This window comes from Crocuta crocuta, unplaced genomic scaffold, assembly GCF_008692635.1.
Source record: "Crocuta crocuta isolate KB4526 unplaced genomic scaffold, BGI_CrCroc_1.0 scaffold162, whole genome shotgun sequence".
NCBI lineage: Eukaryota > Metazoa > Chordata > Mammalia > Carnivora > Hyaenidae > Crocuta > Crocuta crocuta.
The window spans coordinates 3699028-3716606 of NW_027529433.1; the positions used below are offsets into that span (position 1 = coordinate 3699028).

At 38.4% G+C, this 17579-nt stretch overlaps 1 protein-coding gene across 1 annotated transcript in view; it reads left to right on the top strand.

Annotated features, from left to right (window-relative positions):
- HOMER1 (homer scaffold protein 1) overlaps positions 1 to 8604 on the top strand; it is a 135581-nt gene extending 126977 nt beyond the window's left edge. Inside the window, exon 9 of the mRNA XM_077759890.1 lies at positions 5672 to 8604. Within this exon, the coding sequence (XP_077616016.1) occupies positions 5672 to 5860 (189 nt within the window). The 3' untranslated portion in view covers positions 5861 to 8604. The remainder of the gene's footprint in view (positions 1 to 5671) is intronic.
- Positions 8605 to 17579: the final 8975 nt, after the last annotated feature.

Below are 17579 nucleotides of genomic sequence, written 5' to 3' on the forward strand. Positions count from 1 at the left end.
GGAAGAGGCAGAGACAGAATCTCAAGCAGGTTCCATGCTGTTAGCACAGAGCCCAACTCGGGGCTTGAACTCTAAAAGCATCAGATCATGACCTGAATTGAAATCAAGAGTTGGACACTTAACCAGCTGAGCCACCCTTGTGCCCTAAGCGTCCCTTGCTTTTCTGACTAAGCCAGCCAAGTACTCTGTTCAACGGTGTTTAATTTTGAGTGGAGTCTTGTGTTTTCTTGTGCTTCATAATTGGGTTTTTTAGGGGGAACTTGTATTTTCATTCACTGAAGTATCTAGAGTTTCATTTTCTGTTTTCATCTTATTATAGTTTCCATAGATGAAGATAGCTCACACCTTTGTGTTTTGTGGATTGAGTGGCAGCTTTTGGTGGTTTACTAATTCTTAGTTAAAAACCACGCTCTCTTTGGGAGACAGTCGGGGTGAGGCTTTGTGTCCTTCAGTGTTTTACTTTTGTCATGGACAATTCTAAATTTCCCTGTTGCTGCTTCTTCCCTTTCACCTTAGTAGGCCAGCAGGCTCCTTTCTCTGTTCTTTCTGCCCATTTCTCCTTGGAAGTGTTACCTTTTCAAGATTGCCTCCTGTCTTGTGTACACTAGTTAAGTCCCTTTGGGGTAGCCTGCTCTGATCTTCAAGGGCTTTTTTTGTTGTTGTTGTTAATTTGGTTAGTTTTCCAGTATCTTGGCACTTTGAGTGGTCTTTATCAGGTTGTTAGAGTTCAGCCTTAAGTCTTTGTTCTTTCTCCTCTTCCCTCTGCTGTACCTGCCCCAGGACCCTGCCTTGCCCTCTGCACAGGGTTAGAGAGACAGCTTGGGAAATGTCTTTTTTGGAAGTTGGCAGATATTTGTATTGTTCCATTTCTTCTAGTAACTTTGAAGTTGTGAAGTTTGTGTGGATTTATTCTTATTATTAATTTATTTAGTTTGGGAGGATGGTTAGGAGATTTCAGTGTGCACAGTCACCATTTCCTCAGCTTCCTGGAAGTCTTTTCTGTTTGCTTTTTGTTGCCAGTATCCTCAGTCTAGATTGCATGCTGCATTAAAACAAGAACCATCTTTGTTTATTTTTGCTTTATCTCTATTTCTAGTACGTGGAAGATGCTTAGTGAATGTTATATAGTTCTTCTTCAAAATGTGTATTTTTTGCCTGTTTTTCTGTTGAAATACTAATTTTTGTTTTGATGATTTATATATGTCTTGTTACATATGAAGGTTGATAATCTAATAGAGCAATATATCTTAGGTATATCAGCTTAAGATGTGAATCAGATGTCCAAGACATTTTCCTGTAACTTTTATTAGACTATTAGACTAAAAATGCAGGATTTAAACTGGTAGAAAATGAACCTGATATGGTCCCATTGATGATGGTATTAATTATGTAAATTTTTTAATGTTCATTTATTTTTGAGAGAGACAGACAATGTGAGCAAGGGAGGGTAAGAGAGAGAGGGAGACACCGAATCTGAAGGAGACTCTGCACTATCAGCACTGAGCCCAGCGTGGCGTTCAAACTTAACAACAGTGAGATCATAACCTAAGCTGGAATCAAGGACCAGATGCTTAACCACTTGAGCCACCCAGATGCCCCTTTATACTTTGAATTATTGCCTTTTATTTTTATTTTTTTTTTAAATTTTTTTTTAAATGTTTTATTTATTTCTAGGAGAGAGAGAGAGAGAGACAACGTGAGCAGGGGAGGGTCAGAGAGAGGGAGTCACGGACCGAAACAGGCTCCAGGCTCTGAGCTGGCAGTCAGCACAGAGCCCGACGCGGGGCTCGAACTCACGAACCGCGAGATCATGACCTAAGCGAAAGTCGGACGCTTAACCGACTAAGCCACCCAGGCGCCCTGAATTATTGCCTTTTAAAACATTCAAAGGGGAATTAGCTCCTGACCTCTGTTGCTTTATTAGGACTGAACCGGGTCTCTGGGTGCCTCTGGCTCATGGTTCCATATCAAGGAAGGAGAAGAGGAAATTAGTAGCACACAAGTGGTTATAAGTAGAAGAATGAGTTAGGAGCGAAAATAAAAGGCAAGAAGAGGCTTGGAAAATACGGACATAAGGTGTACTTCTAGGAAGTGCCCACCAACCAGGGCCTCAGTTGCCTTGTCTTGGCCCATGTGCACAGAGTTGGCCATCCGTGCTCTAGGATTATATTCTCTGCCTCAAAGTAGACCCGCACTGTCAGCACTGTATTGGATCCCTTTTGTTATCTGCCTCCTAAAATTCCTCCAATCAGAGAAATGGCTGTGAGTATGAAACTCTGTCTAGAGAGAACAATACAATTTTAGTAGCTGAGGAAATTTGGTGTTTTGCATGCTTCCATTGAAAATGTTTGGATGTTTCATTGATTGGCAAGGAGAACAAAGAAGCCTTTCATTTTAAGGAAGGCTTTAGAGGGCATACTGGGTGGTGCCTGGTGAAGTGGGTGTTTTCTAGTGAATGACATTTGGTCTATTTTTATAGTTGGAAACATTCTACTCTTAAGCTTATTGTTTAAGCAGGCAAGAGAGCATACTGTGCAGTCATGAGTGGAATTTTTACATTTGATCCCAGGGTCTTTTTTCTTTCTCATAGCTGGGAGCCTCCATGAATGTGACTGTGAATTTATAAGTATTTTATTGGTTTCAGATCCTGCTCTCAGTTTACTTCTCTTTATGGATTATTCACAGGAAAGAGATTAGAAACATACTGGGAAATATCTAACAGTAAATGCTTTAAAAATATTTTTTTAATGTTTATTTTTGAGAGAGACAAAGCATGAGCAGGGGAGGGGCAGAGAGACAGGGAGACAAGGAATCTGAGGCAGGCTCCGGGCTCCCAGCTGTCAGCACAGAGCCCGACATGGGGCTCAAACCCACAAACCACAAGATTATGACATGAGCCAAAGTCAGACGCTTAACCAACTGAGCCCCCCAGGCGCCGCCTGTCAGTAAATGCTTTAATATTAGATTGGGATTTCTTAAATTCTTCATTTATAACTCATTAGAGCTGCCATATAACTTTTTTATATTTTTCCAGGTTCTTGCAGCTCCTCTGTGACATTCTTGCTTAAGCCTTTCTCTTAGTTATTTCTGTGAGAGCAAGTCAACATTTATGTTCAGAATCCTAGATGAGAGTTACTTTCTTATATGTATTCAAGCCATTTTCCCAATTATTTTTTCTCAAAAGTCTAATTTTTACAGGTTTTGTAAGAAAAGTAAATATTAAAAGTAAAACTACCCATAATCCTGACAACTGCCACCATTTCCTGTTTTGTACAGTAATTTCTGGTGCTTGTCCTCACATGCACCGATTGTTGCCTATTTGCACTGTGCTGCTTCATATTCTGTTGTTCTCATTTAACATTTACCAGATTGTCGTTCAAAAATTAAAAAAAAAGTTCTGACACCTTTACACTTGCTATAATTTTTTAGGCTTACTATAATTTTGTAGACTTGCTATAATTTTTTACATTTAAATGATACATTAACAGTTGAAACCTAATATTTTCTGAGGCTGATTCATATTGTTATTAACACCAAAATTTTGTCTTTGTCCCATATAATTTATATATGTATATATAAATTATGTATATATGTATGTATATATGTATATGTCAATCATTTAATTTCTCTCAGATGTAAAAGTGAGCTTTCCTGGGGACACCTGGGTGTCTCAGTTGGTTAAGCATCATACTTTGGCTCAGGTCATGATCTGACGGCTTGTGGGTTTGAGCCCCACGTTGGGCTCTGTGCTGACAGCTCAGAGCCTGGAGCCTGCTTCAGATTCTGTGTCTGCCTCTATCTCTGTCCGTCTCCCACTCATGCTCTGTCTCTCTCTCTCTCAAAAATAAATACACTTAAAAAAAAATTTAAGGGGCACTTAGGTAGCTCAGTGGTTAAATGTTTGATTTGGCTCAGGTCACAGTCTCACGGTTTGTGGATTTGAGCCCCACATCAGGCTTTGTGCTGACAGCTCTGAGCCTGGAGCCTGCTTTGGAGTCTGTGTATTCCTCTCTGTCTCTCTGTCTCTCTCTCTCTCTGTCCCTCCCCTGCTTGTGCTCTCTCTCTTTCTCTCTCTCTCAAAAGTAAATAACATTTTTTAAAAAAATTTAAAAAGTGAGCTTTCCTGGGGCGCCTAAGTGACTTAGTCACTTAAGCTTCCGACTCTTGATCTCTGGGTTGTGAGTTGAAGCCCTGCGTTGGACACCACACTGGGCGTGGTGCCTACTTAAAAGTTAAAGTGAGCTTTCCAAACAGGACAAGTAACTTTCTGTTAATTGCTTATCTGAATAGCTTGTTTAAAGTGTAATAGTTTTACACTTTAAAGTGTAAATAGAACCTTCTTTTTAAAAAATATTTATTTCCAGGAGAGAGGGAGAGAGAGAGAGAGAGACAGCGTGAGCAGGGGAGGGTCAGAGAGAGAGGGGGTCACAGACTCTGAAACAGGCTCCAGGCTCTGAACTGGCAGTCAGTACAGAGCCTGATGCGGGGCTCGAACCCACGAACCGCGAGATCATGACCTAAGCGAAAGTCGGACGCCTAACTGACTAAGCCACCCAGGTGCCCCTAAAGTGTAATTAGAACTTTTAATCAAAATTACATCTCTTACTGATTATATCCTTTTATTTTTTAGAATCACTTGTTATATTCATCATGCTTAGAAACATTTTTAGAGCAGTAATAACTTCTAATTTTTAAGTATGCTGGACTTTATTCTGTTTTCTAAAAATAATATTTTGTCAGGAACTTTCACTTCCCTTTTGTCATTTTTTCTTCTTTCCATGATTTGCAGTATATTAGAATTATCAGCTTTCTAATTCTTTTATATGTACACTTACTACATGTCTTGACTATAGTTTTTAGCCTTTGAGCTGTTTCCTCTGCTGTCCATATCCATTTGATAGTGAGGCACAAGAATAATGAACATCCTCAGAGGTTCCTAAAACCTCATTTTAGAGAGTGTTGTCTTCCCACAGTCTTTCTTTGGAATTCCTAGTAAGGAGACAAAAAGTATTCTCTCTTTTTCTCTGTTTCCTTTCACCTGAGAGTGCTCACAGTTGTGTAATAGGAAAAAAAGGTGGGCTGAAATTGACATGAGATGCAGCTAATCCACAGAACGGATCTTTAAGCCTGTCTTGGTATTTGAAGTGCCTGTAGGGTTGCCTGGCATGAAGTAAGCAACCAGCAAGTTTTTGTTGGGCGGACGCATGGATTCATGAACAAGCCTGTCATGAAAACCGCATGGATTTCTCAGATGGCAAAGTTATCAAAATCTATTTAAATGGTGTTAACTTGAGGTGCCTGGGTGGCTCAGTCGGTTAAGCATCTGACTTCGGCTCAGGTCATGATCTTGCAGATCTTGGGTTCAAGCCCCACGTCGGGCTCTGTGCTGACTGCCAGCTCAGAGCCTGGAGCCTGTTTCAGATTCTGTGTCTCCCTCTCTCTCTGATCCTCCCCTGTTCACGCTGTCTCTCTCTCTGTCTCTCAGAAATAAATAAAAACATTTTAAATAAATGAATGAGTGAATGAATGAATGGTTTTAACTTGAGAGTCAGAAACTCATCTCCTACTCGTCAGAGTGCATTAACTACCACAATATTAGTAATTAAAAAAGTTCTGTTTCTTTCTGTCCTGAACTGACCTGTGTATATGTATCACACTTTTGTTTCTAAAGGAAGTAGAAATTCGGAACAAAGACCTGGAGGGACAGCTGTCTGACTTAGAGCAACGTCTGGAGAAAAGTCAGAACGAACAAGAAGCTTTTCGCAATAACCTGAAGACGCTCTTAGAAATTCTTGACGGAAAAATATTTGAACTAACGGAGTTACGAGATAACTTGGCCAAGCTACTAGAATGCAGCTAAGGAAGGTTAAATTTCAGTGCCAATTGATTAAAAAATACACTGTCTCTCTTCCTAGGACTGTTTGGGCTCTGCATCAAGATCGCACAAAAAATTTGAATATCACTCCTCCTCCAGGAGGCTGATCTTTTGAAAATTGGAATTGTATATTTCAGTGTAAATTTTAGAATCCAGCTTGTAGCTAGTTGGGGAAAAAAGAGATGAAAAACTTGAACTACAAATTACCTCCATGTATATTATTGGCCATAGTTAACTAGAAAGATATAAATAGACACTTAATGCAATCTTTTTTTTTTTTTTTTCTGATATTAGCTAATGGGAGAATTACCAATGTCTGGGTCACATCCCCTTTTTGTGTTCAACACAGTGAAGGTTATCTGCTTTTTAAATTAATTTATTTATGATATCTAAAGCTGTGTTTTGTGCAAAAACTTAGTGATGAAAGCCCTGTCTTCTGTTGTAATCTGAATAATTTCTCAGGATATTTTTGCACTGCTGAGAAGCAGTGCCATTACCAATTAATTCTTGCCAGGAGTGAGAGAGAGCTGTATCTTTAACTGAAACATACTTACTAGAACTGGGTGTATAGAGTTCTTCCCTTTTTTTATACTGGAAGATATTTCACTCGGTGACCACTCTGGTACACTCTGGTGTTCTTTAATCTTGTCTGCTGTATAGTTTACTTTTCCACATTGATTCCATGTATTTATGAGAAGAAACTGTCTCCCATTTTATTACACATTTTAAAGCCAACTAACGAAGGCAGCTGAGTCCCTCAGAAATTTTTCTTTTTAAATTTCTAATAAATTTGACACACAGTACTGAAACACAGCAGCCCGTCATTGACGGGCTGGTCTAGCAATGTTACGTATATTTACAGAATATGCAGTTACATTTATTTATATATTTTGCAAGAAATCTTTTCTGAATGATCAATGCATTTCAATTTACAAATAATAATGGTTATCGGGGAACCGTTTATTATAGATCATTTTAAGGTGTATAGCAATTTTAAAGGGGATCCATTTCCATCAAACAGCCGATCAGAGGACTATTGGGGTTGGAGCCGTGTACTCTGTCTGGGTCTTCACATCACCCACATCTCTAGTCAAACCTCACAAGGCAATATTCTGAACTGTTAACTAGGCATTTCACAACAGGAATTCAATTCAATAGGCTCTTCTCAATGAACAAGTTTTAATGTTGTTTTGATGTAATTTTAAAAGACTTTTAGCAAACATGCATTTCTTTCTATATTTCTTTGAAGAAGCTATTTTAAAAGTAAGCCAAGTGCTGTCTAGTCTGCTTATGAAGTTAGGAATGCCTCAGAGTCCATATATCTTTGCTGTACAATGCCTGTGATGTTGAGGAGGGTTCTTTTTTAAAGTGTATGCTTGAGTATCTGACTCCGTGGAGTCTGCAAATGCACTGACTTTGTTTGTCAAATTCAAAACGACTGAATTGTTAAGTACAAAATTAAGCTGATTAATCGATTTGTAACCATTTTTTCACTCACAAACAGCAACGCAACACTAGACAATTTTGTTTTATATATGTATGTGTATGTATGTAAATACATACATATTAATTTATATTAGAGTGAAAAATAAATGGTTTGTTTCTAAAGTTAGTTTCTAAAGTGAGTTTTCAGGTGTCTCTGAAAAGTTTATATCAGACACTCATCATGTATTATATGTCCTATAACATCATGTAAGTTACCTCCATCTATTTTAGGATACTTTCCTTACCTATTTATTATAGGGAGGATAATTTAGGTACACAAGCTCAGAGCTGAGATATTTCTCTGATAAATCAGGTAATAAAATTTATTTGTTGATGGAATTTTGAAGTAGATGTGCTTTTATCCATCAGTTTCTGAGTAGTAGAGAGCACCAGATTTTAATTTAAATAGGGGACGTGAACACTAGGGATCAGGGAATTTAGTTATGAAGAGTTCAAAATTAAAAAGCAAACCAGTATAAGCTGTTGAAATGGTAAGTGAATTATTTTAATGATGTGATAAGATATTTTTAAATTTTGACATAGTTGTCGTTTAATGGGAAAAGTACTCAACAAAATGTCTCCACCTGAATTGTACTGATAGGTGAGATGTGTGTCATTCAATATATACATATAACCATATGTATATACAGAAAATTATTTTTAATATTTTCCTACTGATAAGACATTTAAAATTGGAAATTTTGTGAGTTTTTTCCTTGTCCAATAGGGCCTAAATTTTTTTCTTTTCTTAGGGATTTAACAACTTGAGGGCTGCACCTTTAAATTCCCAGATTGTCATTAGACGTGTACAGTATATGGGAGAAGGTGGACACAAGTGCACATATAAATAAAATCTTCTTAGTAAGACTATTTTCAGTGTTCATTTACAGTAGGAGAGTAGCTAGAAATCGTCATCTACAAGTCATAATTAGGTTGTGTGCCTACTGTAGTTTTCTTCATTTCTGTATTATAGAAATAAAAGTTTGCATATTAACATATGATTTTTCCCAGAGATGAGTATTATATGATGTATCTATATTTAGATCAAACTGTGGTAATATATTGATCAGAAAATGATGCTGGGGGACTATAGCCTGAACATGTGGACTTGAAGTGACACAGAAAAGGAGAGCAGAGATCGAGCCCATTGTGTATAAGTTACTATATGATAATTATGAATTCTTGTACAAAAAAACAACTGAAAAAAAGGAAAAACAAAAATACAATTTTTATTTTGAAATACATTTGTTGTTCTCTGGAGAATGTACTTTATCTTCTTTTTCCTTCAGTCTTTTACAGATCCTTTTTAAAAAGCATTTAAGTGATGGCAGCATTTGCTCAATTCCTACAGGTGCTACTGGATTTCACCTTTAGTGTGTTATGTTGTGAAGTCCTAACTTTGACATAAAAGGTTTTAAAAGTATTTTCCTGCCTGGAAAATTAGTTTTTGTTTCTCCTCTCTCTCCTTCTCTCCCTTTCTCTCTCGCTCCTTCTCTTGTGCTCTCTTTTTTCTCCCTTTCTTTCTGCAGATTAAAAAACAGTTAATGAAGTTGCATTCCTCTCCCCACCTCCCTCCATCCCCATAGAAGAGCTTCAGCCCTGTTGTGGATGTCATGTTTTGCTCTTATTTAACTGCTGGGAAGCAGTTAGAGGAAAAGCTGGCAGGTTTTTTCCAAGTGGAAATAAAAGGGACACTTGAAATTAAACCACCACCTTTTAAAACTCATTTTCTGCCCTGTTGAAATTAAATGTATTCTCTCACACGTGTGCTCTGGCTCTCCATATTGGTGTTTAACTGTGGAGTGAGCATCTCATCTCTCTCCCTGCAGACCTGGTTTTCTGTCTGTTCTGGAAGGGACACCGACCAGAGGGAAGACTTGTTTGGTGGCATTGTTTTGTTTTATAAGAAATCCTGTCATTTTTGGGGTATCAAATGATTTTACCATTCCCGATTTGATGTGCGTGAAGTCCTGGAATAGTCTTCACTGAATTTTTGTCTTTTACATGTTTAGCTCTGTTCCTTTATCATTCATGAGGTAAATTAATTTATATAAAATATTAAGGAAGCTTTCAGGTAAGAAGTAGTTCAGAATGACACGTTTAAAATTTTTCTCAAGTAGGATACTATGCTATAGTAAGTATTGTTTGAGAAGATAATTTTCATGTAAGAGTATATTTTAAACTACTAGAAAAGGATAATTTTAGAATGCAAGCAGGTGAATCATTCACCCTACTTGAAATTGTGAAAATGGGTTTTTCCCCATCTAAAATTGAACCTTATATTTTGATGATAGTTTTTCTTTATGGGAAATTGATATGTAGATGTCACAGAAATATAAGCAGTACTATTTAATGAATGGTTTGTTGTCCATATGTTACATAATAAAATAGCTGATGCTTTTATCCAAGAAAAAAACCTCAAAAACCCAATCAGCACTGCACTACCTAGTGATTTCTGCTTTGTACACTAGACAGAAAAGAAACATTTGAGGTTATTTTTACCCAAAGCAGGTGACCCAGGAAGAGAAGTTGCATCTAGACTAGAATAGGGAAAAGGCCACGAGCTCCCTGTAGATTTCTGGTCAATTCTCTGATCTCATTAAGGTCCTTTCTGTCCTTTGGATGAAAGAACACATTTCAGCAGATGGCAGGAGCTTATCTGGAGGAGGAGAGGGTATTTTTTTGTGAAAGCAGGGCCAGCACCGAGTGAGAGAGCGCTGCCCTCAGTCTTTATCTCTGGCAGCTCAGACTAGCTAGAGACACCTGTTGCTTTTCACTGAACAAGCTGGGATTGCCTTAATGAAGTTTAAAGGCTTTCAGAATATCCTGTCATTTGTCTTGTCAGGATTTATAACCTAATAGAAGACACCTGATGTTCAGAACACCCCATTCTGCGGAATTCTGACCAATTTTTGCCAGTTCTTGTCACATCAGCTCTACCAGGGATAGAAATATTGGTCTACTTTCTCCTCGTAACACCAAATTAAGATGATAATGAGTCCCTAATAAATGCAAAGTTAAGCCCATTTCTTAGGAAATGTCTTCTGTATTCTTTCCACCAAAAGTCAAGATTTTATCTTGTTATTTGTGTTTTATAACTGTTAACTATATATGCATGTATAGTAATTTCTTAAATGACTCGTGTGTAGTACTTATTTGATTGTTATACCTTAAATGGAATGACTGTTTCATAAAACATGGCCAGAAAGCAGATGCTCTTGAAGTAAATGATTTCTCGACAACTTCAGTACGAAGTGGAACAGAAAGGAGTGTTTGTTGAATCTCTGCCGCGTGACGGACATTGTACTAACTGTTTGACGTTTCATTTCTATGTATAGGGGCCTGCGCAGGGGTGCTCCTTTGCGAGGGGGATGAGGGAAAGGAAGGGAAGAGGCTCAAATGATTTCACCTGCTGTGTTGCTACAGGGATCAGTGTGGTCATCCAGTGCGCCAGTCAGAAGGTGGAGGAGATCTTGCTCATGTTTCTGGTACAGTTTCTCCCTCTAGCTTGACTGCTTTGCTTCTAGAATATCTGTTAGGGTCCTTCTTAACTATAGATTTTGTATTTCCTCTTTTTGAACTTTGTCCTTCAGCCTCCTTTGGTGTTTACAGTGCTTGTTATCATTTGGTTGCAAATGGTGCTTTGTTTGCAGATCATATTTATGCAGTGTGTTTTAGTTCCATTTTTTTTTTTTTAACTTAGAATCTTCAGATAATCCAAGGACAGTGTGCTTGTTATTTCAGAATTTGAGTCAATAAAATTTAAGTAGGAAGTATTTATAAAGACCTTGGGAGGACCATTCATTTCTTAAATTCCCTAGTGAAATAAGCTGTAGACCTGTAAAACTCACCCCCTAAGACGAAACAATAGTTCAGCAGGATGTGGGTTTTGCAGTCAGTGTTAGTTAGGTGACTGTGGTCAATTCTGGTTGCACCAGAAGGCTTCTCCAGGTTGATCACATCATCAGATCAGCTGCAGAAGTATCTCATGGCCCAGATCTTGGGCGATACCCCTCATATAGATGAAATCATATGATATTTGTCTTTTGGTGTCTGGCTTGTTTATTTCATTTGGCATAAGCTTTGCAAGGTTTATCCAAATTGTGGCATATATCAGAATGTCACTCTATTGTAGGAATATACCACATTTTGTTTCCATTCATCTGTTGATGGACTCTTGGGTCATTTCTACCTTTTGGCTGCTGTAAATAATTCTTCAGTGACCTTCATGTACAAATATTTGTTTGGGCCCTTGCTTTCATTTATTTGGGTATATACATAGGAATGGAATAAGACAGAGCAAAGTGCCATCTCACTCAGATTCCAGCTGCGGGCTCAATGTTTGTTAACAGACTTGTAATTGATCCATCAATATCAAACCTAAGCCTTTTACTCTCTTACCTAGAATATTTATTGAGTACAGGCTATGTCCCAGTCCCCATTTTAAATAGAGACCAGAGAGAAAATCTCCTAATCTAGTGTAAGATACAGACAGTTATTTCACAGTATATAAGTACTGTCATATAGGAGAGCACTAGCATGAGGCAGCCCAGAGGGAAGAGGAGTTGTGAAGTCTTTCCCAGAAGATTGAAGATTCTCCACTGAATCTTGGAGGAGGAGCCAGCTGGTTGAAGAAGGGGTGAAATTTTAGAGAATTGCAGAATATGTCATATACAAAGGCCCAGAGAGATGAAAGCATTGAGACATTTAGAAAATTAGAATGGGTTAGTGCACTGAAACACAGGACGTTAGGCAAGGGGATATAGCACAAGATGGTGATAGATAGAAAAGGAGGCAAAGGGTAGATCAGTAAAGTCTTTGTAAGTCGTATGGAAGGCGCAGGTTTTATTCTGAAAGTAGCAGAGATAGTGAAGGATTTTTTTTATAAGGAAGTGATTTAATAAAAAACCGTATATTCTGAGGGTATCTGGGTAGCTCACTGTGTTAAGCGTTCAACTCTTGATTTTGGCTCAGGTCATGATCTCACCATTGTGAGATCAAGCCTCACTCGGGCTCTGTGCTGATGAGATTCTCTCTTTCTCTCTTTCTACCCCTTCCCCACTTGTGTGGGTTCTCTCTCTCAAATAAATAAACATTAAATATATATACATATATATTTATTTAACATTTATGTATGTTCTGTAAGTCTAGGCAGTTATACAAATCACAGCATTCTCTTGAAAGGCTGCATTATGGCAGTGACAGTGGAAATAGAGAAGATGGAATGGATTCAGAGGTCAGTTAGGAGGTAGAATCAGTAGAACATCTTGGCTAATGTAGATGGTAAAGAGAAGAAAAGAATACAGGGTGATTCCTAGATCTCTTGAGTTGGACAGTCAGGTGAACAATCTCATTTACTGAGCATAACTTCAAGATGGGGAGGGGTTTAGTTCTGGTGGAGGCTAGGAGGCAAGACAAAGCAAGATGAATGATGAGTTAATATTGTTTTGAGTTTAAGGTGCCTATGGACTAGCCAAATGGAGATGTGAGTCTGGATGGAGCTTAGAAGAAAAATATGACCTGGAGATCCATACTTGGGAACCGTCAGTATGCGTGATGGTAATTGAGGGCATGAGAAATGAGAACACAAGATAGAAATGGCACTTTGGGGCAGGTGCAGCACAAAAGTTTGTGAAAGAGACAAGGAATGGCCAATGTGGGGAGTAGATACACAGAGAGTAGGGACTCACGGAAGCCTAGAGCAGAGTTTCAAAGAGTCAGATTTCACACAAAAACAAAGCAACTCCTGTCTTAAGACATTGATATTCGAAGTGTGTTCAGACCCTTTGTTAACATTTGCCTCTTAAATATATTTTAACTGGAAAAATTAAAAGCCAACCAACTCAAATATGCTGCTTATAACGTGAGCACATGGAAATCCAGCAGACATCAGGACCAGGTTAATTGTTTCTGTGCAGAGGCCAGATGAGGCTGTCCCTGAAGAGCATCTTTGTATTTCAAGGTGAGTTACTAAATAACTCCATTTTCCTACTCAGAATTAGGACTTTTTGATACTTTGCAACTGAAACAAATACAGAAATAGGGTCTACCTAAGCTAACGTCAGTCTTCTGTAAACCCAGTTTCAAATGTTTGTTATTTATGAAAATAACGTCACTTTTCTTATTTATTAAATGTCACGCACCACCCTTTCTGTTAGTGTGTGGGTTTTCCACGCAGCTGTTGTTTCTGAGGGGTTGTCACAATAGAGGGCCGCAGATAAAAGGAGATTGACACTTTCCTAGTAGAACTTGGCTTATTTTTCTGTGACTCACTTGTTTCTCCTCAGAGTCAAGTTCTAGGGGCTGAACTGCATTTCCTACACTTTTTTAACATATTATTTGGATACTTCTCACTAGGAACAGTGTTTGCGTTGCTTTGGGAAGTTTAGAGAGTTAATACTTGTGTTATCTTAAATGTCCTTTATTATTCTTTCATATTGATTCATAAATAACTGCAGATTATCTCTGGTAGAAATGATCTTAAACAGTGACAAGAACAACACTCCTTGTATTTGGTTTCAGATTGCTGTATGGTATTTGATTTTTGCTTCTTGTTTAAGTTAAAATTAGCTTGAATTTTTTGGATAGACACAACTTGCACTGCTTGGGCAACAAATGAGAGCATGTTAGACATTCCAGGAAGAAAAGAGGAGCTACTGGTTTTCACATACAGCTCCAAGGATTCCATAAAATTTGCAAATCATTTGTGAATTGTCAAATAAATTCTTAACTATTAAACCATTTTTGTTCATATTTTTCTATTTAGTGATTAATCTTGGTCTCTTTTAACAGAGCCCTAGTTTTAGAGTATACTCTGCATTGAAATCCCATGGTATATGTCAAAGTACAAAGCGTAGAACTTCATGGTCTGTGGCACATGACCGTCTCACAACAGTCAATGACAAATTTTCATGACAATGTCATGACCTAAATGTCACTGTTCTCCCCACTTTGTAGATTTTACAGAATCTGAGATTCAGCAAGATGAAGTGATTGGCCAGGTCAAAGGCCACCAAGGAGTAGAACATAGGCCCTGTGCCTGCTAACCCTGTACCCTTCCCATTCCATCACGCCCAAACTGTGAACTGCAGACCTTTTTTAAGAAGACAGGTACAAAAGTTTATCAATTCCCAATATTTAACAGCCTGTCACTTAATGAGAAAAATCGTTCATTTTCCATTTCACAATGGTCCAGTGTCTCTGAGTATTTATGTCTCTGCTTTCTCCTTTTTTGGGGGAAAAAAAAATGTATGCTACTCATTCATATGTACTTTCTTTTTGCAAACATTCCTAATAGTACAGTAGAAAAAGAAAAAGAACGAAAATGACATTCTTTTTTTTTTTATTTTTAAAAAATGTTTTATCTATTTTTTTTTTACAAATAGTTTATTGTCAAATTAGTTTCCACATAACCGAAAATGACATTCTTAATAACAGTAGAACCTTGATCTATCAATTCCTTCCCTAGAAAGCATGTCTTCTTAGCATATTTATATGATTTATACTAAATTTATATATAATATTTATAGATTTATATAAAATATTTATGGCTTATAGAAATATCTAATTATTTGGGGGGGAAGGGGTNTTAACTCCTTCAGAGTGTTCCATTTTATGGATATATCACAGTTTAAGCATTTCCATATTTTTTCTTTTTCTTGCTATCTTCCTCTTGACCTTAAGGCTATTTTGTTAAGCACAGTATTAGAGGTATTCAAGATTAATTAGTACGCAGTTAACTGAATGTTCCATAGTGCCTTTTATAGCCCCAATGAAAATGAACTTTAGATTAATAAATTTTCCTAAAAATGAAAACTCAAAAAAAAAAAGACTTTTAACTGGTCTGATAAAACTTTTTCTAAATTACACTGCAAGCAACACCAGGCAATATGCTTAGAACGTAGCAGTCACTCAGTAAATGTGTGAAATGACTAAACATGCTTACTCTCTTAGAAAAGAGGGGACGCCTCACAGAAACTAATCTTTGCTTAATGACTCCGTCCGCTAGCTCTTGTACAGTGTCCCCATCTGGAGTGCCGGCAGGACCATCAGGGGCACATAGGAGAGTTTAAAATGCAAGGTGCTGTGCTTTGTCATCCTCAGAGTGGGGAGGAAGGGGACAGGACTGAAAAGGAAAGGAGAAATAGGGAGATACTTAAACTGGTATTTCCAGGCAATGCCTCCCTCTTAGGCCAAGAAGAGCCTTTGTCACCTTGATGGTGGCTTTGCAAAGTCATAGCTTGTGGTGAGTAGACAGGAGGAGTTAGGCATGGTCATTGATGAGGTGGCATTTGAGCTGAGATAAAGATGAAGAGATGTCCACTTTGACGAAGACCCAGGCGGATGTGCGAGTAGTCTAGGGGAAAGGGCACGTCACAAAGAGCCACACATGCCAGTTCAGCCTGACACCCTGGCGGGCCCATCAGTGGCTTAGCAAGGGATCCAGAGCAGACGAGGTGGGTACGTTCCAGACTGCAGCCTTGCTTGGGTCCTCAGCAGTTCTGACTTCTAAAGGGAGTGGGCGGCCACTGAAACCTTGGAGGAGGAAAGTAATGTGATGACTAGATTTACACTTTAGAGAGAGTAAATCACTCTGGCCACAGGATCAAGAATAAATTTAAAACTGTGTGAGATGAAGGAGGTGTTAACCTTATTGTGGTAATCATTTCACAATAAATACATAAATCAAATCGTCACATTGCACACCTTAAACTTACACAATGTTATGTGTGATTTCATAATTACACAATGAACGTAAATTATATTTCAGTAAAGCTGGGGAAAGTGGATTAAAGGGTTCTGCAAGACCAAAATCAGAATTCACAATGACTTCTTTTTTTAATTGTACAAATCCAGGTAAGAGACAAAACAAAAACTGGAAATGATGCCAAAAAAGGCTGAGCTGAATATGAGAGAGACTCAAGAGGTATCTAATGGGAAGATATTTTGAAATTCGAAATTTCTGCTGCTTTTGTGGCATTTATTGCCTTATTTCCCTTCCTCCCAGCCCTCAATTCAGGCAAGCAAATGCCTTCTATTTCCTGGCCTTCAGGATTGAGTTGTTACTGCAGTAATGACAGTCATTTCTTTCTTTAAAAAAAATTTTTTTAGTGTTTGTTTATTTTTGAGATAAAGAGAGACCATGAGTGGGGGAGGCGCAGAGAGAGAGGGAGACAGAATCAGAAGCAGGCTCCAGGCTCCAGGCTGTCAGCACAGAGCTCAAAAAGAACATAAAGAAGACAGGCCCAGAGGATTGACTGGGTGGCTCAGTCGGTTGAACATCTGATTCTTGATTTCACTTTGGGTCATGATCTCAGAGTTCGTTAGTTCAAGCTCCGCATAGGGCTCTGAGCTGGCAGCCTGGAGCCTCCTTGGGTTCTGTGTCTCTTAACTTAAAAAAAGAAAAAAAAAAAAGAAAAGACAGGCCCAGAGCCATAGAAACCGCTGACATTTACAGGGCGTGCAGAGGAAATGGAATTAGGAAAGAACCTGTGAAGAAAGGCCCCAGTGACCTAGAGAAGAACTAGCAGGTGACACCAGGTAATCAAGTTGATAGCTGTTATTTAGTTTTCTGCTGAGTGGGATCTAATTGCAAGAACAGACGATGGTTATAAACTAAAATTCTTTGGTTTTGCTTTTTTTTTAAAATGCTACTTAAAAAAATTTTTTTTAACCTTTATTTTTTTATTTTTTTATTTTTTTATTTATTTCTAGGAGAGAGAGAGACAGCGTGAGCAGGGGAGGGTCAGAGAGAGAGGGAGTCACAGACTGAAACAGGCTCCAGGCTCTGAGCTGGCAGTCAGTACAGAGCCTGATGCGGGGCTCGAACCCACGAACTGCGAGATCATGAACTAAGCGAAAGTCGGACGCTTAACCGACTAAGCCACCCAGGCGCCCCTTTATTTATTTATTTATTTATTTTTTGAGAGAAAGAGACAGAACATGAGCAGGGCAGGGGCAGAGAAAGAAGGAGGCACTGAATTTGAAGCAGGCTCCAGGCTCCAAGCTCTCAGCACAGAGCCTGACGTGGGGCTCAAACCCATGAACCACGAAATCATGACCTGAGCTGAAGTCGAATGCTTGCCACCCAGGCACCCCTAAACTAAAATTCTTTGTGACATCTCTCCTTATTGACCAGGAAATTATCTACTTCATTTTCGAACTTTAGATCATGTTCCAGTTGCCTGAGGATTCTGGGATTCTGAGTACCAGGGCCTAA